General features: G+C 40.0%; 4 protein-coding genes across 6 annotated transcripts; 3 read left to right on the top strand and 1 right to left on the bottom strand.

Annotated features, from left to right (window-relative positions):
- Positions 1-128: 128 nt before the first annotated feature.
- Positions 129-9,357, top strand: tefa (TEF transcription factor, PAR bZIP family member a). Of its 3 annotated transcripts, none has more exons than XM_077550065.1 (5): positions 129-369; positions 4,194-4,529; positions 4,634-4,854; positions 7,735-7,946; positions 8,216-9,357. In XM_077550065.1, exons 1-5 carry the CDS (start codon positions 291-293, stop codon positions 8,235-8,237), a joined length of 870 nt encoding a protein of 289 aa, XP_077406191.1. In that variant the 5' UTR covers positions 129-290; the 3' UTR covers positions 8,238-9,357. The 3 variants fall into 3 exon arrangements, with proteins under 3 accessions (XP_077406191.1, XP_077406192.1, XP_077406190.1); XM_077550064.1 differs by lacking the exon at positions 129-369 and adding an exon at positions 2,822-3,617; XM_077550066.1 differs by having other exon boundaries at positions 130-369; positions 7,735-9,357.
- A 63-nt stretch (positions 9,358-9,420) lies between these two features.
- phf5a (PHD finger protein 5A) lies at positions 9,421-10,652 on the bottom strand. The gene is made up of 4 exons (XM_077550069.1): positions 10,511-10,652; positions 10,200-10,223; positions 9,703-9,869; positions 9,421-9,606 (listed from the first exon to the last, which is right to left on the bottom strand). Exons 1-4 carry the CDS (start codon positions 10,560-10,562, stop codon positions 9,517-9,519), a joined length of 333 nt encoding a protein of 110 aa, XP_077406195.1. The 5' UTR covers positions 10,563-10,652; the 3' UTR covers positions 9,421-9,516.
- Positions 10,653-11,066: 414 nt separating this feature from the next.
- On the top strand, positions 11,067-18,954 carry aco2 (aconitase 2, mitochondrial). Its single transcript, XM_077550063.1, has 17 exons — positions 11,067-11,127; positions 12,005-12,147; positions 12,406-12,664; positions 12,747-12,839; positions 12,910-13,068; positions 13,228-13,378; positions 13,470-13,574; positions 13,661-13,752; positions 14,254-14,359; positions 14,440-14,597; positions 14,663-14,736; positions 14,811-14,922; positions 16,217-16,495; positions 16,563-16,754; positions 16,827-16,959; positions 17,030-17,151; positions 18,022-18,954. Exons 1-17 carry the CDS (start codon positions 11,092-11,094, stop codon positions 18,154-18,156), a joined length of 2,349 nt encoding a protein of 782 aa, XP_077406189.1. The 5' UTR covers positions 11,067-11,091; the 3' UTR covers positions 18,157-18,954.
- A 708-nt stretch (positions 18,955-19,662) lies between these two features.
- csdc2a (cold shock domain containing C2, RNA binding a) lies at positions 19,663-24,825 on the top strand. Its single transcript, XM_077550067.1, has 4 exons — positions 19,663-19,806; positions 22,075-22,287; positions 22,434-22,556; positions 23,766-24,825. The coding sequence occupies exons 2-4, from the start codon at positions 22,097-22,099 to the stop codon at positions 23,926-23,928; spliced, it is 477 nt and encodes a 158-aa protein (XP_077406193.1). The 5' UTR covers positions 19,663-19,806; positions 22,075-22,096; the 3' UTR covers positions 23,929-24,825.
- The last annotated feature ends 955 nt before the right edge of the window (positions 24,826-25,780 follow it).

Below are 25,780 nucleotides of genomic sequence, written 5' to 3'. Positions count from 1 at the left end.
TGCGATTGGCCGCCTCTTTTTGATTGACGCACGTGTCAATCAATCAGCGATGTCTGCGACAGTTATGTAAGAAAACACAAGCAGCTGATTGGTCCTGAGTGAATTGGGGCGTTGTTAAGTAACGCGTGTAATTTGACATACGTTTCCGTCGTTTTTTTCCCTCTAAAGTTGTCAGTCTTAAATTGCTGTCTTGACAGGGATTCCGAAATTGCGTCTGCTCATTTTATTTTGACAGTTTATAGTCATATCGTGTGTGTTTTTTTTGTCGTGCAGAAGTTGAGGATAAAATTATGACTACAGCAGAAATCCCAGAGATATTCAGGGCTTTACTGGAATCTCCATTTACTTTCCCGAGCTTTGACACAAATGGTGAGTGAGAACAAACACGGACACACCCATTTAGAACTCTAATGTTAAATACACGACGTAAATATACAAATGAAAAGAAATGGCAGCAGACCATTGTGTGCCTGTTGCATAACCCTGATCATAAGCTCCAAGTTGAGCCCATAAGTGACCCACTATGTGTACATTTATGGATGTATGTACTATTTATAGGTGTATGCACATACTCGTTTAAGTATTTATGTATGTATACACATTCATAGTGCAAACCCACATACAGTATGCAGGGATATAAAAAAAATACTACACGCCGATTTTGTAATACAAACATACCTAAGAAACCATTTACAAACTTTTTTCCGCCAATGATGTATTGTAATTTATTACCTATAGAACTTGATACAAAAGTAATACAATCTCAATGTGGTTGCAGAAGTGTGCACACCCTCTTATAATTGGGGAAGTGACTGTGTTCATAATTAAGCAACCACATTCAAACATAATTTAAAGGGTCTCTGATCAACCCCAAATAATGTTCAGATGTTCTATTATATTTTTTTGTAGTTACGGGTTACAGCACAAGGCGTAGTCAGCAGATCAGTTTCCACATGATCAGAGGCATCTTAATAAAAATAGGCCAACAGCAAAATTAAGGAGCTGCAGGAATTTCTGGCAATTACTGTGTTAAGTACAGGTGACAACATTCTCCCATCTTTGTATGTCTGGTCTATGGATTTGGGTGGACAAAAATAAACACTTGAAAATGCATATGTGAATAGGTGAGTTGCACAGGTTAAAGGTCACACTAATGGTGGAAAATGTTTTGAAATTACTTATCTCGGTCGAAGTTTTTATGTCCAATCAGGACTGTGATGGGTATATATTTACAGTGTGAAAAGCCAAAGATAAAATGTAAAAGTGGTGGTAGATTCGATTTAAAGTTTAAATCAATTCAGTGTGTTCTGAAGTAGTTGAATGCAGAGCTGTTTCTGGCGTGTACATTCCCAATTTAATCACTAGATGGCTGTATTGCTTTTGCTTGCTAATCCAGGCTACGTCTCTCTCTCTCTCTCTCTCTCTCTCTCTCTCTCTCTCTCTCTCTCTCTCTCTCTCTCTCTCTCTCTTTCTCTCTCTCCATTGACTCTCCATTTCTTCGACTACGTTTTAGTGATCTTCTGTGTTTCTTGGACAACATACACCTACCTACAACAACATTATGACAACTTGCACAATGCAGTATAATGATATTCAATACAAGACCTGTATCAAATATTCTGCCTTTACAAAGCCAATCATGTTAATCAAGTTTGGATTGACACCATCACAGAGGTATAAATGTAACAATATCGTTATTTATCCTTGTGATGCTAATCTACACAAAATACGAGTTTCACTTTTTGAATTTAACTTCTGAAATAATTGAACTACTGTATTTCAGTAATTCTCAGTGTTGTCCACAAACCACTGGCTCCCTCTAGTGGTACGCCAAAAAATAATAATCACTAATTAAAACATCTGCCACATTTTTGATGACCACTACTTACTACATGCCTGCTATGCTATACTGTATTTTAACGTTGGTTATGGTTATATTTTTCAAGGTGGTACTTGAAGTAAAAAGTTTGGGAACCACCTTTTGATTTTATTGAGATGTACCTGTAGGTAGACGGGATTAATACAATGCCTAAGAGTTAAATCAAGGCATTTCATGGGTTTGACTTTTTGACTTATTGGCCTCATTACTGCGTTGTAGCAAAAAGAGAGTCACGGTGACATTAGCAAAATTTGGGAAACACCTCCCTCCCTTCTCATTTCCATTATTTGTTTATCCTGAGCATGATTATAATGCAAGCATAATAGATGATGTCATGTCTGCCTCACAGTTCAGAAGTTGAGGGGTTCAAATCTACGGCTACGGCCTTCCTGTGCTGGGTTTCTATTGTCCATAGATAAGTTTCTGATGGTTATTTGTCTATGTGTGCCCTGCAAAAAGAGAGTCACAGTGACATTAGCAAAATTTGAGAAACACCTCCCTCCCTCCTCATTTCCTATATTTGTTTATCCTGAACGTGACTATAATCCAAGCACGATAAATGATGTCATGTCTGCCTCACAGTTCAGAAGTTGAGGGGTTCAAATCTGTCCATAGATACGTTTCTGATGGCTATTTGTGCCCTGCAATTGTCCTAATGAGGACAAAGGTGCAATAAAACATGAATTATGTCAATTTATTTCATTTTTAAAAAAAGTCAACAGTGTGGATTAGCCAAATGGATGAGTTTTTGAGGAGGTATGTAAAAGACATTTTGGTAATTTGACCATCCAATTGTGTTCACATGAAATGTTGCACGAGTCGACCTTGAGAGCTCCTTGGGATCCCTGTGACTGCGCTACGGCGCCTCCTTCCATGCATGTTTAGTACATGACACCATTGGTATGTTGGCATGTAACACTGACTGCTTGCTGCACATGTTTCCCCGTGTGATCACTGCGCTTGGCCCACCCACAAGAAATACAGCAAATGCTATGCGCTTGTACTACTTTCCTAACGAATTAATAATGAATTGCGGTAAAAGGAACGAGGTTAAATTTATAATTTATAGTTGTTGTTTTTTTATTTATACTTTTTTTTATTTTGAAGAAATAATATTGCTTAAAGCCGTTTGGTATCTCTGTCTAGTGTATTCAAATGAAAAACGTGAGTGAGTTCTATACAGTACAGTAGAGTCAACTGTATATTTTTTTTCCTCCTTCAAAGAATGAGTTGTTTTCCTCGTGACACGTTTTTCTGCAATATATAACTCGGTCAACCAATGAAAGCGCTGCTATTTGATATGACGTCTCCCATTGGCTCCTCGCGCAAAACCGCCCAATCGCTAGCTGGTCATTAATATTTATGAAATGTTCACCAATCAGCGCAAGGAAGGGGCGCGTCTTATCATGCACACCATACCAGGCCCGCCTTATCTTGTTTTGGAAGTGAACTAGCACTGTCGGCGAATCGTAGATTGTTCTAATCTTAACAGATAAAAGAACACGCGGATAGCAACACTGGATATTATACGTTTTGCATCTGAGCAAAAGTTCCTAAACTGAGAGATTATCTTTTCCACCCCCAACGCGAGCAAAGTACGCCAACAGCGAGGGGAAAATGTCGGTCGAACCCATCGTCGTCACGTTGGAAACGGCCACCGGGGCTCCCACCTCGTTCCCGGTTGTTCTGAAGAAAATCATGGAAATGCCTCCGCCGAATATCCTGGCCGGTGACGACGGTAAGGTGCCGTGGAAATATCGGTTACGGGTAGCTTTAACCTTCAAAAAAAAAAAAGGAAGAAAGAAAAAGAGATGAAATCGATATCAGAATGACTAATTACAGCGTTAGTATCCGTGTCCTTTTTACTCATACAGCTTTATGTAGAACACAATGTTCATTTATTTAACCTGTCTCATCCTGCAGGCTTGTCTAACACACTTACCTGGCTTTTAAAATGTCTTAGAACATTTTGTTTTCACTGTGAGAGGGAACCATGCCCAAGTTTGTAAAAAAAAAAAAAAAAGTGTTGTGACTACGCACTTGCTGACCTATATATGTTTCCATGTAACAAAACCTTGATAGGTTTCCCTCCTAGGTTTGCTTGACACGTTTTATGACCAATAAATGTATTGAACAAGAACAATTCTCATTAATAAATCTTAACTGAACATTATTAAAAAAAAACTAATAAAGCAGTGCCATATGCATCAATTGGTGCAGTTTGGACGTGTTTGCTATTTATTTGGCTGTAACAAGTTTTGCTCTGAACAACCATTTTAGAGGACAAAGAAAAAGCAGAGTCTTACTTTTCTAGATACCGACAAGGACAAGTTGGGATTGGACGAGGATGCCGACCTCAGCGGAGGAGGCAGCGAGATGGGGCCGTCGGCCGCGCTCACCCCCGCTATTTGGGAGAAGACCATTCCCTACGACGGCGAGAACTTCCACTTGGAGTACATGGACCTGGAGGAGTTCCTCATGGAGAACGGCATCGCCACCCTGCCCGAAGACGATGCCAAGACGGGCAAGGTGAAGGTTAAGCCGGCCGACCCGCCGTCCCTGCTGCGGATTGACGAGCTGGTCAAGTGCGATGAAGAGGTGGTGATTATCACAAACGGCGAGACTGACATCACGTGTGATGTCACAGCGGGTGAGCGGAAAGGGAGAAATTACAAGAATGTTGTGATGAGCACTTTGAAACACTTGTAAACACTTCCAGTAGTCTGTAGTTACGTCCTTATCTTCATTCCTCAGAAGTGACGACAGAGACGGAGAGAGCGACCCCGGGCGCCGTCGATCCCGACGACATCCAGGTTGACGTCAACTACGAGCCAGACCCCACCGACCTGGTCCTATCCAGCGTACCGGGGGGAGAACTGTTCAACCCCCGCAAGCACAAGTTCACCGATGAAGATCTCAAGCCTCAGCCCATGATTAAGAAGGCCAAGAAAGTGTTTGTTCCTGAAGAACAGAAGGTAAGAAAATAAATTGTCCTTTTACCACTGCTGTGTTTTAATGTTGGTTGTTATGCTGGTACTATTTTTTTTGTTGGTACTTTGTGTCAAAGGTTTGAAAACTGCTGCGCTAAGATTTTCATTGGAACAAATAAAGTGGTTACGATGTACCAAGGAATACAGATGTGCGAAATTCACCGTGAAAACTTCAAACTTAGATCATCAAATTTCCTCCATTTTGTGTAGCCACTTGTTGCTAGGCAGAATTTGTGTAGTACGGGGGTTAGCAAAGAGCAATTTTAGGCCAAATAAGTAACAACAACAAAACTGTCTGGAGTTGCAACATTGTGATAAATGGAACAGTGTGTTAGTCTAATGTACTAATTACATAGAGCTGCATCATAACTGAAAATATGCAGCATCCAATACCTTGAGATTCATTTTCTTCTACCTTTCGTCTTCCGTTTTTGGATTTATTTTTTTGTGGTAATTTTTCAAACTTAGTTTTTGCCATACAGTTCTAGACTTTTCTGTCAATTTTTTTGTGACATTTTTGGGAAATTTTATGGACATGACATTTTTCTTCATCAATTTTCTGACATTTTATCGTAACTATATATTAAAAAAAAAAATCTGACTTTTTGGGCAATTCCAAAGACATTTTATGGTAATTTTCTGCCTGTCTTCTTTTATTTTTGGACATTTTATGTTTACTTTTTGGATGTTTTTTTTTCCCCCTGTCTTTTTAAAAATAAACTTTCTGACTTTTAGGCAATTTTGTGTACATTGTTTGGTAAGTTTCTGCTTTTCCTCTTCCGTTTTGGGAATTTTCTACATATTTCATTTCTCTTTTTCTGACAACTTACAAATTTGTACTCAAGACATATTTTGAATATTTAATTATTAATTTTTTAACATCTAAATCATGAATTCATTTCAAGAATATTTTATCTAAAAAATACGTAAAAACAATAATAATTTCTACAATTTTTTTTTCAAGAGACCAAAGAGCCACATGTGGCTCTAGAGCCGCAGGTTGCAGACCCCTGGTATAGTACAACCATTTTTGCTCCAAAATCGCTACTTGGGTGTAACACTGCAATAACTAAATGATAAATTACATTTATCCATTATCCATACATTTTCCCTTCAATTTTAACTCATTCTCTGCCATTGACGGCTATAGACGTAAAAAATTCATTTGAACTATTTCTATTAGTTAAGCATTTTTTTCCACTTTTGTTAACAAGAGTATGAAAACCTAGAAGTTTTTTATTGTACATTTAGAACAGATCAAATCTTGAGTTAACTAGTGAAGTCATGTGATTAATCGCGATTAAAATTTGTAATCGCCTGACATTACATTTTTGATGGTAATTAACTGTATGACTTCAATAGTTAACTCACGATTAATCAAAAATGTTTTAAAATTTTTTATATCTGTTCTAAATGTACAATAAAAAAAATCTAGGTTTTCATACTCTTGTTAACAAAAGTGGAAAAAAAGTTAAACTAATAGAAATAGTTCAAATGACTTTTTGACGTCTATAGCCGCCAATGGCAGTGAATGAGTTAAATATTAACCACCTAAATAAAAATCTGTGAAAATGTGTATTGCTGAGAAGCTAAATCAGCCATTTTGGTGTCTCACAGTGACTCGGCAGTTCTTTCCAGTCAGTGAGTGACTCTTTGTTGACATTAATTTAGCCACTATGTTGACATGGAAGACATTTTTAAGCATAAACAAGCCATTAATATTACATAGTGTCTTTTTAATACCACTTTTGTACCATTCTCACTAATGGAAATAAACGCATTATGAAATGATTGAATACGTTCACCCTCCTGCTGATTGAGAATAACATCATGGGATTAGTCTCAAGAGGTTTGTTGCTTATTATATTGGTTTGCACCGAGGACTATAAAACATTTGGTTGCAGGATCTAAAGCTAAAATTAGTTTGCCCTAGACAGTTTGGCGTGGTGAACCCGAACCTGACTGGAGTTGCATATCTTCAACTGTGATCTGGATAGAGTTTAAATTATAGCTTGTGATAGCCAGAATTTCCTCTTCCTGTCATGTGGTTGTTTCAAATGGGAGTCAAGGCCAAAAATAAATAAAATCCATCCTAGTCTAAACACAGTATTCTGATTAATATTGTGTTTGTGGAATATGAGTTAATTAGCAAAATCCATCCGGGTTTTGTCCATCTCAGGGGGCGGCCATTTTGTCACTTGCTGTCAACTGAAGATGACATCACAGTTGCTCAGTTAACGACCAATCATGACTCACCTGTTTTCTGAAGCTGACCCGTGATTGGATTGAGCAACCGTGATGTCGTTTTCAGTTGATAGCAAGTGGCAAAATGGCCGCCCCGAGATTTTGCTGCTTTACTCATATTCCGCAAAATACATATTAACTCATTCAATGCTATTGACTGCTATAGACGTCAAAAATTCATTTGAACTATTTCTATTAGTTAAACATTTTTTCCCACTTTTGTTAACAAGAGTATGAAAACCTAGAAGAAAATAATTGTACATTTAGAACAGATATAAAATTTGTGATTAATCGTGAGTTAACTATTGAAGTCATGCGATTAATTACAATTACAAATTTTAATCGCCTGACGCCCCTAATTTTTATCAATCTTTTCAAAAAAAAAAAAGAAAAGATTATTTTAACAAAAATGTCTTAAGTTTTCATACTCTTGTTAACAAAAGTGGAAAAAATAGAAATAGTTCAAATGAATTTTTAACGTTTATAGCTGTCAATGGCAGTGAATGAGTTAATCAGAAAATAAAATAAATGTTTTGATCCACTTCCCCTCTCGAAGCTTTATTAGAGGAAAGCCACGTTTTGCGGAAGTCAAAAGTTTCAAAATGCGTTCTGTTCTTCCAGGACGACAAGTACTGGCACAGGCGAAAGAAGAACAACGTGGCCGCCAAGCGGTCACGCGACGCCCGCAGGCTAAAGGAGAACCAGATCACCGTGCGAGCGGCGTTCCTGGAGCGCGAGAACTCGGCCCTGAGGACGGAAGTGGCCGACCTGCGCAAGGAGTGCGGCCGCTACAAGAACGTCGTGGGGAACTACGAGGCCAAATTCGGAAAATTGTAAGGGATTTAAAAAAAAAAAAGAATTGCGAATGACTTCCTTTAGCATTGGCGGCGACATTGTTTGGAATCTTCTTTGCTGGCCATTCTTATTAAAAAAAAAAAAAGTGGGGGGGGGGAGGAGAGTAATACCCTTTCAGGCCACAGCGTGGGTGTCATTTCCTGCCGTGGTCGCCTTGTGAACTGTTCCAAGTCATTACACAAAACACAAGATGATGCAATGGCACACCAGCAGCAACTCACTTATCCTTCTTCTCTTCTCTTTCAAGTGCGGTGCCAGAAGACCTTTAGACTACACTTGATTGATTTTTCCTAAGTATGAATAAATAAATGAAACGGTGAGGTTTGGGGGTGGAAAAAAAAGAAAAGAGAATGAATCCAATGAGGAGGATGAAGAGGAATAGAAGCTGATAACTTCTCATGTTGTGTACTTTTGTCATTTTTTAGATCATCTTTTATTGGTGACACAATAATGGGCTTTTATTATTATTACTCTTTTTTTTTTTTTTTTAGATTAGTGATGCTTATGTAGCGATTGCCATGTCGTAGTAAGATGACAGATTATTCCATGTTGCTTCCACTTATTTCCACGTTAAACAAAAAAATATATAAAATAAGCTTCTTTTTTCTTCAAATTTAAGCAGGTGGAAAATACTGACATGTATTCAGGGAATTACATTGTCCTTAGTGTGTGTGTGTGGGAGGTCCCGGTCGTGCTTTGGTGTGTGTGCACGTGTCTGCCTGTAAATAGTTAAAAACTCGGAAGAAGCACATCATTGAAATAACATGCTTTCCATTGTAACACATTATCAAATGTAAAAAAACAAAAACAAACTAAATTGGCTTTCCAAAACAATGTTTGCATGGCAAAAATGACCTAGATTTCAAAAACACAACTAATTGTTCAAAAATAAATTAAGTTTTAGAACGTACTGTTGTGCTTCCTTCACTTATTGCTGCATATTTTAGTACAGGAACATTATGTTGCATCACCGGTCTTGTTTTGTGTTCAATTTCTCTGCCACTTACATATCGGCACTGTTTTTCAGCAAGGAATGTTACATGACAGTTATCGGAGGCGTGTCCCGTGGATATTTAGACTTCTTACGACATACCTCGATATATCAAAACACTTCCAGCCTTATTCATGTTCAAGTGTTTAACTCGAGTTCTCGTGCATCACCATAAAGCATTGTAACAGGTTGACATGGAAAACGGGCTTCCTGACCCGTTCCAAGTAGTTCTCATGCTTTCTGCTACAGGCCAGATTGCAAATCTGCCTTCTTTCTGAAATAAGTCGTTTGTTTTTAAACTTTCTTAGTTCCATCTTTGTATAGTATTGTCATGACTTTTTCAGCGTGGTTACATTTATGTATATACATTGTGTATAAATAAAGCCTTGTTGAGAAAATCTGGACTTATTTTCCTTCTATGATTTATGGCCGATCCACGCATTCAAACACAAAGACGGAAATATAAATCAGGTTTTTATTGAAATCATTTATCAAATCATGGTCTTGGCGGAACTACGAGACAAAAAAAAAAAAAATGAAGACGGGCCACAGTGTCTTCACCTCTTCTTGAAGCCATACTTCTTCCTCTCGTAGAACAGATCTGTTTTCGAGCTTCCCAAATTGACAATCTTAGGACAGCCATCCCTCTGGAAAATAAGAGAACAACGGAGTGTCAGTGTAGTGACAGCGGACGCTGCGCTTTCCAATTACTTAGTGATGGAGTGAAATGTATCACAACTGACATCTTTCTCCTGGATGGTACACTCTTTACAGTAATATGCGTCTGACACTCCCGGCCCTCCGCAGATGACGCAGCGTCCTTGGTAGGAGCCGTAGTTGCACTCATCGCAGATACGGACCAGTGTGCACGGCCTCACATACGAATCACAGATGACACACTTTCCATCGCCTTAAGAGTCAAAAAGGTAAAAATATACAGCTGGTTAGGCAAAATGTTATTTGGATTAGGAGGAGTAATTAAGGCCACCATGAGACTATAGATGCAGGATTATAATTTGAGATGAATATGGCAAAATACAATGAAGGTTAAATTAAGAAAAAAAAAAGTCTGGCAACTTTTGCTTTAATTCTTACTACGTTAATAACGTATTGTAATTACAACCATTTCAGGGTGGTTCAATTCTTACACGTAATCACTCATTCGCGTAACAGTACATTAGCCATAAACACCTTTAGCTTGTGTTTGTTTACATGCACGTAGTAATAAACAAATACTCACATTTTTCACAAAGTCTCCCGATGGCTGCAGAATTGAAAAATAAAACAGTAGTTAGTCAACTTTTCATTTCACATCATAAATATCTATTCCACATATTAATGCTAATATACAAAAATCGGCACGATAATGTTCATTCATTAACTTCAACATATCGAAGCTAACTCCGAAGCTAAGTTTCAATGAGGTTACATGCTGCAACTGTTAGCAATTTCGATAGCATTAACTCGTATAAAAGATGGCCAAGAACGACCAGTCACGGAGGAAAAAAACAGTAAAATGCTGTATAAAGCGTAGCAATAAATATAACATACCAACACCGGCTTGTTTTCTACAGAAGATCAAGTCTGGATGATGCTTTGCCATTGTTGGCTAACGTAGGGCCAGCGTAGCGGTGCAGACTCGCAGAGTCAACTTCCACCTTTGAACCCGTAAAACATAGTACGTCGATTTTACATTACCGCCACGTAGTGTCTGAGATAAGAATTGCAGTTAATATTGGTCATTTGATGTTGTGTCTTTTACCCCCAATTTTTTTTAAGTATTTGCTTCTGTTTCTAAAAATATTTGGACATTTTTAATGGTATTATATAATATATTAATACATGTAATAAATGTAACCAAAGACAACCAACTAACGCGGTGGCGTATATCCTTTCAGCTAAATAAAAAAATAAAAAAGATTTCTGCCAGATATTTAACTGAAAATATGTCAAACTGTTTTATTAAAATGAATTTTTAAACTATGTGCAAATTATTATGTCATGATAGCGATATACGTCAAGCAAGAATAACGCTATTAATCTAATTTTGTTGTCCTTTAAGGACCAGCCACGCTTGCCGTATAAAAACAGTGACGTCACTAGCAATCGCCACATCTTTGTCAGTGAACAAAATGGCAACTTACTGTCTCACCGTCGCGCGGCTTCAGGTATGAGACACATTCGGTTGTTTTCGTCCTGTCACTGAAGTTGTAGAGGCTGTCATTCTAATGTTTTGCATTATAATCCTCCATCGCTGTGTGTTTAAGGGAACAAAACGCTTTAGTGTGGCGTTCTGCGGCTCTTAGCCGGTAGCAGCTAGTTAGCCGGGTCATCGTGTCCCTCCGTGCGCATTCAGAAGGGCAACAACTTGCATCGCGCTGACTTTTTAAAAATCATACCACACGCTTACTTTAAATACGCAATTGTTTTGTTTTGAATATAACAAGACACTAAATTAATTTTATATAGTGCGTGGCGTTTAATTTGATTTGACAAGGTTACCACAAGGTTAGACGTGCAGTAGAACAGAAGGACTGACCGAAACACTTTTAACAGCTGTACAATGAACAGTGCATTTAAATATACAAGTTTGCATACACAGAACCGTGTTGATTTGGGCTTAAAACGGTATATCAGTTACATCAGGAAAACCGATATGCATCAGATTAGTTTAATGAATTTTTATATGTATTTAAAGAATAAATCACATAAAATTTCACATATGGTGATGGAGCGGCAATACAAATGTAGCTTTATTTTTGCTCCATATTAAGTTATAATTGGCCCTTTGAAGCATTTGTTTGGTCGCTCAGTTTGATTTGTGAGTGGCAGGTGCTTTTGTTTATGTCTCACCACATGAAAATAGAGTCTTATAATAACCATGCTTATCTTGTAAATCTCAATACAGTAGAAGTATTTTTGTCCACACGGAAAGAAGAAAACAAGCTTTTTCTCATGTAGCATTTCTGCGATGCATTTAGTACCTATACTATAACTGATTCCCTTTTATTTCCAATGTGTGAACGTCTTTGCTGTTGTCCCCAGCTTGCCTTGGGCAATGGCGCACGGCGCTTGCATGTGGCGGCCGCTTACAGAGCCAAGGCCCAAGTATCCATGAGCCGCTTCGAGCCCACCTCCTTCATCAGCTACGAGAAGCTCCAGTCCAATGTTGACGTCGTGCAAAAGAGGTTAGCGCCTACCTGCATCTTGCTCTGCCAACCTCATGTTTGTGTGCACCTTGGCACCGTTTTTCCCGCAAGCTACTTTTTGTCAACTGTGTAGCAGATTTACACACATTTTACAATGGTTTATTTATGCGTTGATAAGTGATGAAAGATATCAATTTACTTGGAATTTAGATTTATTTATTTTTTGAGGGGGGGGGATATTTGGATATAAGGGTAGCACCTGTCAAATAAACGCCTGCTCTAATTTTTCCCGCCCAGACTCAACCGACCTCTCACCCTGTCAGAGAAGATCGTATACGGCCACCTGGATGACCCCCATAACCAGGAAATCGATCGCGGGCGCACCTACCTGCGCCTGCGTCCCGACCGCGTGGCCATGCAGGACGCCACCGCCCAGATGGCCATGCTCCAGTTCATCAGCAGCGGCCTGCCGCAGGTGGCGGTTCCCTCCACCATCCACTGCGATCACCTGATCGAAGCCCAGATCGGTGGCGATCAGGATCTGGCCAGGGCGAAGGTGAGTTGGCGCAATGCATGGAAGCTGTTGGAGAGAGTAGGTGAAAGAAAAAAAAGCATCATGGGTACTTGTCTCCAAACAGGAAGTCAACCAAGAGGTGTATAACTTCCTTGCAAGTGCTGGTGCAAAATACGGAGTTGGGTTCTGGAAACCGGGTTCTGGAATCATCCATCAGGTAAAGAATTGGGATGTAACGTTCAATTTAGATGAAAGTGCAAGTTAGCTAAGAAATGTTCTCTTTTCAGATCATTTTGGAGAACTACGCCTATCCAGGTGTGATGCTGATCGGCACAGATTCCCACACGCCAAACGGTGGCGGACTCGGTTCCATTTGCATCGGGGTGGGAGGCGCCGATGCTGTGGATGTCATGGCGGGGATCCCCTGGGAGCTCAAATGTCCCAAGGTCCAACAGGGGAACGTTTTTATTATTATTTATTATTCAGAAAGACGCGTTTGTAGTATTAGGCTTCTGATCTTAGTTAAAATAAAATGCAAATTCAGTTCATCATAGTGCCCCGATTAATCCCAAATAAAGTCCTTTTTTTATTTTTATTTTTTTAAGGTGATCGGTGTCAAGCTGACGGGTTCCCTCTCTGGCTGGACATCGCCAAAAGATGTCATCTTGAAGGTGGCTGGCATTCTGACGGTGAAGGGCGGCACTGGAGCTATCGTCGAGTACCACGGACCCGGTGTTGACTCCATTTCCTGCACTGGTGTGACTTTTTTTTTTAAGGAAAATGGACTTTTCTATCCTGTTGTTATTAGGCTTTTTGTAGTGGCTTTTGTAATACTGTTTGCAAACAGGAATGGCCACCATTTGCAACATGGGAGCGGAAATCGGCGCCACAACTTCAGTGTTCCCCTACAACCACCGCATGAAGACCTATCTGGAAAAGACTGGGCGTGGACGTATGTTATTTTTGAGTTCAGAAACGTAATAAGGATATATATTGTAAATAATGAGCTATTGATTTGTAATCACAACCCCCCCTCAGAGATCGCTGCTCTGGCTAACGAGTACTCGGATCTGCTGGTGCCAGATAAAGGCTGCGAGTACGACCAGGTCATTGAGATCAATCTGGATGAGGTCAGTCCACGTTTTGAAGGTTGCTTTACAGTCCTCATTTGTCATATTTCACCTCAAATCTTTCACCAGATGGAACGTGCCTTAGAAAGTAGGATTGATCTTTTTTTTTTTGAGCCATTTATTTATTACATTCACAGTCCTTGATTAAATCACTAACAAGCCCCCCCCCCCCCCACACACACACACACACACTGTCTTTTAAGGCCTGATACAATCTCATTGATCAGTACAACCTGTCTTTTTGGATTACATTTAACTTTTGCTAAATTAAGTAAACAAAAAATAAAAATCATTGGCCAATCAAGTCAAAATGTGTTTTTAACAGTACTTGTGATGTGCACATGTCACATGGACAGTCTTATAACGCAATATAGTGTTTCAACCTAAAATTACATGAAATGAAAAACCTCTTATCTTTTGTCTATTTATTTAAAAACAAATGTTAAATAAGATGGATGAAAATCTAGTAAATGTGCCAATATGTTTTTTTTTTTTTTGCAGCTAAAGCCCCACATCAACGGTCCATTCACCCCCGACCTGGCTCACCCAGTGTCTGACGTGGGTGCCGTGGCGCAGAAGAACGGCTGGCCACTGGAGGTTAAAGTTGGTAGGAAATTTTTTTTTTTTTCTCACCATCTTGTAAAACGAGGAATTGTTTATTTATCTGCACTCGCGTGTTGGTATTAGGTCTGATTGGCAGCTGCACCAACTCCAGCTATGAGGACATGGGCCGCGCCGCCTCCGTGGCAAAACAGGCTTTGGACAAAGGCCTAAAATGCAAAGCTCAATTCACGGTCACCCCCGGCTCGGAGCAGATTCGCGCCACCATTGAGAGAGACGGTTTCGTGAGTGATGCCTCTTTTATATTGCTCGTTTAGATTATAATCTCACATGATTATTTTCCATGTAGTCCAAAATCCTTGGTGACGTTGGAGGTGTAGTCTTGGCCAACGCTTGCGGACCCTGCATTGGACAGTGGGACAGGTGGGACGAAACCCTGCTGGAAAATTGTTTGTGTGCGGTCCCTTTTGGTGCTAACGCTGTTTGTTTGTGTGAAGACGTGACGTGAAAAAAGGGGAGAAGAACACCATCGTCACCTCCTTCAACAGAAACTTCACAGCCAGGAATGACGCGAACCCTGCAACGCACGCCTTTGTCACATCCCCTGAGGTAAACATACTCAACGTTGAGGTGTGTTACGCTGGAATGCTGGATGCGTTTTCTCAAGGGCAATGGAAATAATCAGTTTCGGGCGAATTGGTTGCATCATAAAACCTTTGTAAATGTTATGGGCGATGTTCAAAATAACAATGTTAATGATTTTAAGGTTGTTGATTTTTGTCTCATTTAATACACCTATTTATTTACATGTGTTTTTACATTTATTTCAATAAACATTTAATGTTGTTAATGCAGTAATAGTAGGACACAATCGTAGGCTTTTAGAGGAGAATAACCCTAACCCAAATTGTGCTTAAATCCCTGATTGTAAAAAAAAAAAATATATATATATAATAATAACTGCATTGAAAACTTTTATCTACAGTGCATCCAGAAAATATTCTCAGCATTTCCCTTTTTCCACATTTTGTTAGTCTCATCCCAAAATTGATTTTTTTAACACACACACAAAACCTCATAATGACAATGTGAAAAAAGATATTAAAAAAATCATAAAAAATTATTATTTTTTTTTAATAAATTTACAAAAATGCCCCCCCCCCCCCATTTTTTTTCATTTTGTCATTTCAAGGTGTTTTGTGTAGAATTTTTTTTTGAAAAAATAATTTATTCCATTTTGGAATGAGACTAACATAACAAAATGTGGTAAAAGTGAAGCGCTGTGTGCCTCACAGAGTATACTAAAAATAACTTGCGCTATAAAAAAATATCGAAAAGGTGGGGGGACGTGAGTGATGATTACTACTAAACTTTTGTAGAATCTAATTTGGTATGACTCTTAACTCATTCAAGCCCAAAAACATGTAAACACATAAAAAACATATTTACACTTTTTTAATGCTTGTTATGCAAGAGCATACAGAAGATTTGATGCAGCTTCTGACATTAAGAGGTAGCTTAATGCAATGGTAGTTATTACACACAAAAAACGGCCAGCAGGTGGCAGCATAGTGTTAGGGATCAACCTGGGTCATGTTGCAACAAGCTCTTTTTGCCATTTTTTTTCACCAGGAATGTGAATATTGATGAGACTTAGCTATTTCTAATGCTAATTGCTACAAAATGGAAACAAATAAAAATAAGATTTTTTTTTCCTGTTAAAAGAAGATACTCTAATCTTTCTTTTGGTAGGTTCCGTGTTTTGATAGCAATAGAACACAATATTCTGTGTGCCTTGTAAACTCAGTCAAAATCTAGTAAACCGTCCGGGAGCGAAGGGGGTTGCTTCAGTGAAAATGGCTGGGAGTGAAAGAGTTCATTTTCTGTGTGTCATTTCTCATAGATTGTCACCGCCTTGGCCATTGCCGGAACTCTCAACTTCAACCCAGAGACCGACTACCTGACCGCCCCCAACGGTGAGAAATTCAAGTTAGAGCCTCCTAATGGAGACGAACTCCCCGCCAGAGACTTTGATCCGGGTCAGGACACCTACCAGCACCCGCCCGCTGACGGCGTCAGCCTCAAGGTGGACGTCAGCCCTCAGAGCAACCGACTGCAGCTGCTGGAGCCTTTCGACCAATGGAGCGGCAAAGACCTGGAGGACCTGCGGGTTCTCATCAAGGTGGGATCCTCATACATGAGAAATTTCTCCTCTGCGACAGCATTAAGGAAAGTCTTCCGTGATGCAGGTGAAGGGCAAGTGCACCACGGATCACATCAGCGCCGCCGGTCCTTGGCTGAAATTCCGCGGCCACTTGGACAACATCTCCAACAACATGCTGATCGGCGCAGTCAACAGCGAGAACGACGCCATCAACTCGGTGAAGAACCACCTGACGGGGGAGTACGGGGGCGTGCCCGACGTGGCTCGTCACTACAAGGTGAGGCCCGAAGAGGGACTGATTCCTTTTTTGGTGTGAAATAGAAGGACAAGGTCTCTGCGTTGTATGCAGGCCAACAGCGTGTCGTGGGTGGTGGTGGGAGACGATAACTACGGCGAGGGATCCAGCCGAGAGCACGCCGCGCTGGAGCCCAGACATCTTGGAGGGAGAGCCATTATTGTCAAGAGCTTTGCCAGAATCCACGGTACAGCAACGCAATGTCCAGCACATCTTTTGTACCACATAGCTTGGCTGACATTTTGCGTCCTTTGCAGAAACGAACCTTAAGAAGCAGGGCCTGCTGCCTCTGACCTTCAGCAACCCGTCAGATTATGAGAAAATCTGCCCCGATGACAAGATCTCCATTAAAGGACTCGAAACCTTCACTCCCGGAAAGGTGAGAGGGCCAACATTTGGAGTTCTAGACAAACTAGATCTCAAGACTCTTGACACAAAGTACCACCTCAAAAATACTTGAAAACATTTTTTAACCCCTCTCGCGGTATTTTAGCCAAAAATTGTCTCTTCTCTTTGAAGAAGAATAACTGTCATTTATGATTAAAAAAAATAATTTTCTTTTTATTTTCGACCACTTAAAATGTTAAGTGGCATCAGACAATAGGTTTGATGTTATAGTTTTTATGTATTTATTTTTCATGCCCTCTATGGACTATAAAAGCAATAGCGTGCAATGAGCAAAACTAACTATGAGGCACATAAACCCACCCAATTTTCCCTTTGACCACACATGCGCGCGCACACACATACACGTGTGCTCGTGAGTGTTATTGCTTCCACACACACACAGGCCTGTTCTCTCGATCCCGACCATGCGGGCTTGTTTTGATGCAAGTATGGTCACTTGGCAAAGACTTACGTTAGCTCAAGCAAAACTAAAAAAAAAGTTGCCCTCTACCACCACCTGGTGGTGGCTTTTAAGACTCAGCTCATGTTTTTTTTATTTTCTAAATTTAGTTTAGGCCCCACTGAATTAATATATTGGTTAATCATGGGAAATGCACTACAACACATCAGGTGTACACAAATCTTTAAAAAAAAAAGGATTTGTAATGTGAGTCAATGGAGCTAAACATTAAAAAATGGTCTTCCACATATAATAATGACAATAATCATTTAGAAATGATGGATGGTGCCATTTTAAACTTCAACATGTTTGGGCAATCTGGGTGGGTGATTACACACACAAGTTAAATCGACGGCCTTACTCACTAGTTTTCCCGTCCCCCCCCCCCCCCCCCCCCCTCAGCCTTTGAGCGCCGCCGTAAAGCACAGCGACGGCACCGAAGACGTCTTGGAACTCAACCACAGCTTCAACGAAACGCAGATCGAATGGTTCAAGGCCGGTTCCGCTCTCAACAGGATGAAGAAGCTAATGCACTGAGGCATGAAGAAGCCTGTGGGGGGGCGGGGCGGGGCGCGTGGGTCAATGTTTTGGCGGGAACGGTCAGGAAGGAATATGTAAAGATTGTTTTATGATCTGCATCAGACTGAAGCGGACATCTTGACATGTCACACTCGTGTCCAGCCAAACCATAGCAACTCTCCGTGGTCATGTTTCTAATCCTGTTCTTAGAAGCTTTGAATATTCTGCGCTAACGGGTCAGAACGTGACCACTGGACCTTGTCCAGCTTGATACGATTTGTTCAATCAGTTTGCTGTGGTGGTGGTGGTGTGCATGCCGCATATTTCACTACAGCTGTGTGTGTGTAACAGTTTATACTGATAGAACTATTCAAAACAGTTTAACCAATTTTATGATTATCCACTAAGCGGTTCATGGATTGTATCAAACATTTGATTTTACCCTCAGTTTATACTGTCATTTTTAAGGATAGAATGCGAAAATGTCCCCTTTCCTATATTTATTTTCTAGGATTTTTCCCAACATGGAAAGGTTCCAGGGGATATAATACTGTTACCACTGAATTCTGTATGTATGTAAAAATGAAACCGTCAAATTAGTTTTTTTTTTTTTTGTGTGTGTGTGTGTGTGCAGATGATGATGAGATTTTATTTTTCTCCATAATGGCAAATTAAAACTAAATAGTCAATTTAGGTCACATTTAAACTTGATTATCTGCTCACTGGCTGTAATTCATTTTCATGTGAAGTGTCTGTCTATTTGTGGCTAATTTCTCCCAGTTGATGGGTTGTAGAATAAATACTGGCAGATCTCGGCTCATGATTTGATTTGTGTGGTTATATATCGCCAAGGAGCGAGAGAGCTTGCTTATCTTATTCAGTCACAGGAAATTAGAAAAAGGTACCGGCATCTTTTGGGAATGTCGGATGTTTCCAGAGAAAACCTGAGCGAATTTCACATTTGAACTGATTTTCTAAATTCATTCAACAAAATACTTTTGAGAAGGCCCATTATTACTTTTTAAAAATTATATCTTATGGTTTCTTAGGACTTGAGATGCTTTTTTTTTTTACCGTTTAAAATGTAATCGTCAAAATTATATAAAGAAAAAATGTTTTAGTCTGTGTGAAATGAATCTAATCAGTTTCTCCTCATGAATTGAACTTCTGAACTAAAAATTTTCACGTGCGCTGTATTCTAATTTGCTGAGATGGCTGTAGAAACACAGCACAATACAAACGGGTCACTCCTGGATTACGACATGTGCGTTTAAAGGCAAAAATTAAAGGAGGGGGGGAAATAATCGAAATGCAATACCAGTACTTTGCACTTAGTGGAAATTTAACAAGTGCAATTAAAATTCACTCTTGAGATGCTGCAACCAACCCTAATATGCGTTAAAAATCCCGACTATGCTTCCAAATGTGAACAAAGAATTCAGTGTATGTGGGGAATCTTTTTTTTTTTAACCCCCTCTTATCACCCCATCCTCCCCCTCCCTTCTCCCATTCTGATCCAGTCCCGCCTGCGTGCGTCGCTTCCACACACACACACACGCACGCGCACACACTAAAACACAGACATCGAGCACCGCGTCCACTGTGGACGGATTTCATGACATCCTCGTCTGTGCAGCGCCTTTGATTGACCCCAAATCGCTTGTGACGGTAAGTGCGATAGTTTGATCAACCCAGTTTGAGGATGATGATGATGATGATGATAATGGGCGAAACACATCGCGGCTTTCTCCTCAGTTGTCGCTTTTGTGACGTCACCGCTGCTAAAACAAAAACCGTTTAGAACGTGCGCAGATTTAACATCCGTTTTTTGTTCGGTTCGACATAAGAGTCAATGTTAGCCTATTTGTGTGTATGTGTGAGGAAGCTGGCACGGAGAATGTTCTAGAAATAAAACGCCTGAAGGCTTTTAGTGTTGTGAATTATTTAAACCGGGCAAGACATATGGTGCTATAATATGAGGCCTCTTGAAAGGACTGGTTGAAAGTTTCAAGTGTGTGTGTGTGTGTCTGTGAGTGTTGACGTGTCTCCCATACTGATGAACAGACAACCACAATGCTATGCTTTCACAAGGGAGGAGGCTGGGGTTTTTTTTTTGGGGGGGGGGGGGTGCTTTTGTGTGTGTGTCCCCTCTACCCAGCCACTGTGCTTTTCAGCTCATTTTCATCTCTATCCTGACATGGGATGATCAAGAAGATGGAGTATGAGGAGCTGTCAGGGACATAAATCAGAATGAACTCTCTCACTAGTACTGAAACATGCAAAAATTATTAATTAAATAAATAAAATCATTGTGTGAGAGCAAAAAACAAACAACAAGATTCTGTAGTAGCCTATCTGTGGTGCCTCAGTAGTGTGCATGAGAACATTTGAGTAGTGTGTGAGAGAGAAAAAAAATCAGTTTGTGAGAGCATTTCAATAGAGTGTGAGAGTGTTTGAATAGTCTACTCTGAAACCATTTCAGTAGTGTATGAGAGCATTTCAGTAGTGTGAGCATGTGTGCGGAATGTAATTCAGTTGAAAGTGTGAGTGTGTTTCGGTATTTCAAAGTGTATTTCAGTAGTGTTTGAGCAGTTTACGTGGTTGTTTCCGTAGTGGTGTGTGTGTGTACAAGAGCGCTTCACCAGTGTGTGCATTTATGTGTGAGAGCAAAATTAAATTTAGACATGTACACCTCAGTGGTGCATATGAGAGCATTTCCGTAGTCTGTGTGAGCGTGCTACAGTAGTGTGTGAACAAAAAAATTCCGAATGTGAGAGAGCTTTTCAATAGTGAGTATGAGAGCATTGTAGTAGTGTGTATGAGTGTTTCAGTTGTGAGCGTGAGAGCAAAAATCAGAAGTCTGTAGGAGTATTTCATTTAATTAGTGTGTATGAGTGTTTCAGTTGTGTGTGTGGGAAAAAAAGTTTTAAGTGAGAGAGCAATACCGTAGTGTGTATGTGAATGGTTCAGTTTAGTGTGAGAGGCAATCCTGAATTCATTCCTGCTGGCCCCTCATGGACGCAACAGAAATGCTCTCACACGACTAGTGAATATGAAAGCTTGAGAGTGTTTCAATGCCATGTGAGACTGTTTCAGTGGTTTGTGTGAGAGCACAAAAAAATAAGTAGTGTTTCAGTAGTGTGTGAGAGCATTTCAGTAGTGTGTGAGCACTTCATTTTCGTGTGAGAGCATTTCAGAAGTGTAAATAAATAATTAAATTTAAAAAATCATTGTGTGAGAGCGTTGCAGTGTGTGAGAGCAACAAACAAACAAACAACAACATTCTGTAGTAGCCTATCTGTGGCGCCTCAGTAGTGTGCATGAGAGCATTTGAGTAGTGTGAGTGTGGGGGGGCAGTTTTGTGAGAGCATTTCAATAGAGTGTGAGAGTGTTTGAATAGTCTACTCTGAAACCATTTCAGTAGTGTGTATGAGAGGATGACAAAAAAATAAATAGTGTTTCAGTAGCATGTGAGCACTTCATTTTGTGTGAGAGCATTTCAGAAGTGTGTGCAATCGTTTCAGTAGTAAGCGTGAGAGCATTTCAGTAGTTAATGAGAGCACTGCAGGAGTGTTTTTGCCTAAGGGCAGCTTTCACCAACTCCTAGACAAGCAGCAGCAGGAAAACTCAGCTCAGTCCTCCTTGGCCTTAATAAGCCTGCTCAATAAAAGCGCTCCGGGCAACTTGTTCAATTATTTAGGTTACTTATCAAATCGGGCCAGCTGACAGTGTATGTGTGTGTGTCATCTGCTTTGTAAATAGACTCAATTGTTGGACGTTTACCACGTGTCAAACTCAAGGTGGCATTATATGTCAAAACTAGTTATTCATAAAAAATAGATATAATTATGGAATATGTTGGGGCAAGTTACTGGGGTCCCCATTCCTTTATGGGGCCCTCATATTGACCTTTTGTATTTCTTTGTCCTACCTCAGTTGTTGCCCATGCCTTCCCAACATGTCCGACACTGACCCCTCGTCGCCGACGGGCCCCCCGCCGCCTCTGGCCTCCCCTCGCACCCCGCTTCAGATCTCCTTCCCCTTCCTGCGGGAGGGAAGCCGGGTTTGGGAGAGGGAGAGGAAGCCCCCTCAGCCCGGCGGAGAGCTGCCCTCCCCGCTGCCCACCAAACGCACGCGCACGTACTCAGCGTAAGTTGTTTTTTGCCATTCGAAAGGTCAAATGAAGTTCACATGTAAAGCACATTTTCGGTTCATCATAACAATTACAATGCAAATCAGCGTTATACTTCAAGTCCGCGTGTGTCCTCACTTGTGTCTGTCCTGGTTGTGTGCAGGACGGTACGAGCCAAATCGGGTCCCGTGTTTAAGGGTGTGTGTAAGAACTTCTCCCGCTCGCAGGGTCACGGATTCATTCGGCCCGCTCATGGAGGAGAAGACATTTTTGTCCACGTCTCTGAGTGAGTAAGACAGTCTTGCAGTTCTTTGTTGAACTAGTCTGAAAAAATAATTTGACACCACACACTAAAAAACAAAGATTTGGGTAAAAAAAAAAAAGAGCCTAATGGGTCAACATGGGACTGACCCAACATTTTGGGTTATATGTTCAACCCCCAAAAATTGTCAAAATTAATAACCCGCAAAACAACCTAAAATTGGGTTGTTTTGTATAAACCATTAAAAAACAAAAAAAGAACAATAATTGTGAAATGAATAACTCATGCCCAACAAAGTTGGGTTAGTACTTTTTGTTTTGTTAATTTTTTACCCAAAATTTGTTATTTTTTACCCAAATGTTTTTAATGTGTGGCTTCACTCTAAAAACATTCAGGTAAAAAATACTGTAACCCAATTTGGCTATTAATAAAAATAAAAAATAAAATAAAAAAAGACAGATGCACTACTTGGGTCAATCTGGCCCAACCAACCCAGAAAGTTGAGTCAAATTTACCCAAGTAGTCTATCGGTCCATTTTTGACCAAAATTAGGTTAATATTTTCCCAACTGTTTAAATCAGTTTTTAGAGGTTTAGCTTCTTCTTTTTTTTTATTTTTCTAGTTGTCGGGTAGCTGTGGATTTTGAACACATTGGGTTACTTTTACCCAAGGTTATTTTTTTTTGAGTTGAAGATTTAATTTGACTGAAGAGCTGATGCTTGTTGTCATTTTTGACAATTTTGTGTACTAAAGTTGAAGTAAATTTTCTTAGAAAACATTGCTGGATTTGGACATTGAGATCTGGGTTCTAATTCGTGTTCGAATCAGGACCAAATGTATCATCCGAGTGACTCGCTGTTCTTAGAAAATTTTGATAATAGAATTAGTAATATTTTTAACCAGAGATATGCAGATAATCTAGTAACCCGTTTCTAAGAAGATTTAACTTTCACACCTTGTTGCATCAAAATCTTGACCCAACAATGCCAACCCAATTTGCTGGGTATTAACCAGATTTAGATTTTTTTGCCAAGTATGCAAAAACGCACAAGGAATTTGTCTTTACAGTCAGAACCTGTCCGAAAAACACGAAAAATAACAATGACCAACAGAAGGAGACACAACAGGAAGCCTGGCGGCTCAATATCAGTGCCCCGAGTTTCCCCAAAAGTACTTACAATGTCTATTTTGCCATACTCACATTTCATTATGGAATTGTGCCATCTCCGACAGCATTGAGGGCGAGTACGTGCCGATGGAAGGGGACGAGGTGACGTACAAGGTGTGCCCCACCCCTCCCAAGATGCAGAAGATCCAGGCGGTGGAGGTGGTCATCACCCACCTGAAGCCGGGAAGCAAGCACGAGACTTGGTCGGGTCAGACCATCAGCTCCTAAGACACCGGGATGTCCCGCTTTTTGGCTGTTGGGAGAGTGTTGGGCTAGAAAAGTTGTGATGCGAGCACGAGGATCGGTAGTGAAAACAGGTCGAAAGAAAGTTTGAAGTCAAAGGGTTGAATGTAGACGGAATGTTGCTCGTGTTTAGATGAAGACAAAATGTACTCGATGATTTGAAGTAGGGGCAAAGGTTTGATGTCATTTTGAGAAAATGAGATGATGACAGGTTGGAGGAAGAATAAAAAGAAACGTACAAAACCATTGGGAGACTTAGTCGGCCATTAGCACCTACAAGAAGTGAAAATGGGAGACAAAATGGTGGCGGTCGTCTCTTTTCAGCCGGGCGAACATTTGTGGGGCAGGCATAGGTTTTCTAAAAATGAAATGGAAAAAAGAACCACATGAGGTTAATTGTTAGAAAATGCAGGATAAAATTTTCGTTTAGGAAGTGATCGCAAGTAGGAAGCGTTTGTGTTGTAGGATTGCATTGACTATTTATTATTTATTGACCTATTTATTTTGTTTGTAACTATTGGAATGTTAAAGGTTGCCTTTTTTTTATGTCCTAGTCTTTTTCAATACTGTACACTGGACTAATTTCAACCGAATTTGTGTCATTTTGAATACTCCACAACGTTGTGGTTTTAGCGGCTTGTCACTAACTGTTATTTTTGAGTAGCAAGTGTTCCATGATGCAGTCATAACACGGTCACAACATCACAAATACAAAGTATGTGTTGATTCTCACAGCTGTGTTAAGACGTCAATAGCACTTTTTTTTTCTCATTTGCGTCGAATCACTGTGACTGTCTTTTTGCACTTAGATAACATTTAAATAAACTGACTGTATTCGCATGTGTGATAACATGTTGGAAATAAATAGATTCAATATTTTGACCACACTCTTTTTTTCATTTGTTTGCTTTAGTGTGATTATTATTATTATTATTATTGTGATGCATGAAAATAACACTACAAATATATAAATTTATGACCCCCCCCCCAAAAAATAAAAATAAAAATAATGACTTGCCAGTTATGACACACAACCGTGCAAACTATACTGTACGCAGTAATGCTGTTCCATATTCAATTGAGTCAAACGATCTTTTATGGTAGCCCAAGAACACGTGCAGAAGGGGGAGGGGCATATCACAGCTGTGGTTGGATTCAATAGTTAATGATGAACAGATATGGGATTTCTGTTATTAATTAAACAATGTGTTTGTGTGTGCGTGACTATATTGTAAAATGCCACACGCCTGGTGTCCGTGCACTCGGTTGGGTCAAGCGAGGTCAACATGTTTTGATGTTTGGAAATGGCTGCTCCGTTTGTGTTTTAGTTTAAATGTGGCCGCTTTCATGCAGGGTCAGCATTGAGAATCTCTTCTCAATTCTCCTGCCTGGATAAATCAAAGTAAACGAAATATGAATTAACATAGCAGAGAAAAAAATTGGTCTCTAACACAAGAGGAAAGATTCTACTCAAATAGCACAAAATAACCACTACAACTGAGATGAATGTTGAAACTAGGGTTCGTGCTAGTTACAGTAAGTGTCTAAGCGAAACTTTTCTGTCCATTTAGTTTTGTGTTGTTACGTTGAAATTACTTTTTTCCCGTGAGGTTAAAGACACGAACATTGGTGTAGTAGTGAATTGTAACTAACTTTGGGGCACTTCCTATTGATTTCAGGGCACTTTCAGATTACTTCCTGTTCAAGTTGGGGCACTTCTTGTTGATTTTGGGGAACTTTCCGGTCACTTGCTGTTGATTTTAGGGCACTTTCAGGTCACTACCTGTTCAAGTTGGGGCACTTCCTACTTCCTGTTGATTTTAGGGCACTTTCAGGT

Source organism: Vanacampus margaritifer, chromosome 18, assembly GCF_051991255.1.
Source record: "Vanacampus margaritifer isolate UIUO_Vmar chromosome 18, RoL_Vmar_1.0, whole genome shotgun sequence".
Lineage (NCBI taxonomy): Eukaryota > Metazoa > Chordata > Actinopteri > Syngnathiformes > Syngnathidae > Vanacampus > Vanacampus margaritifer.
This window is presented reverse-complemented; position numbering and strand designations above follow the sequence as displayed.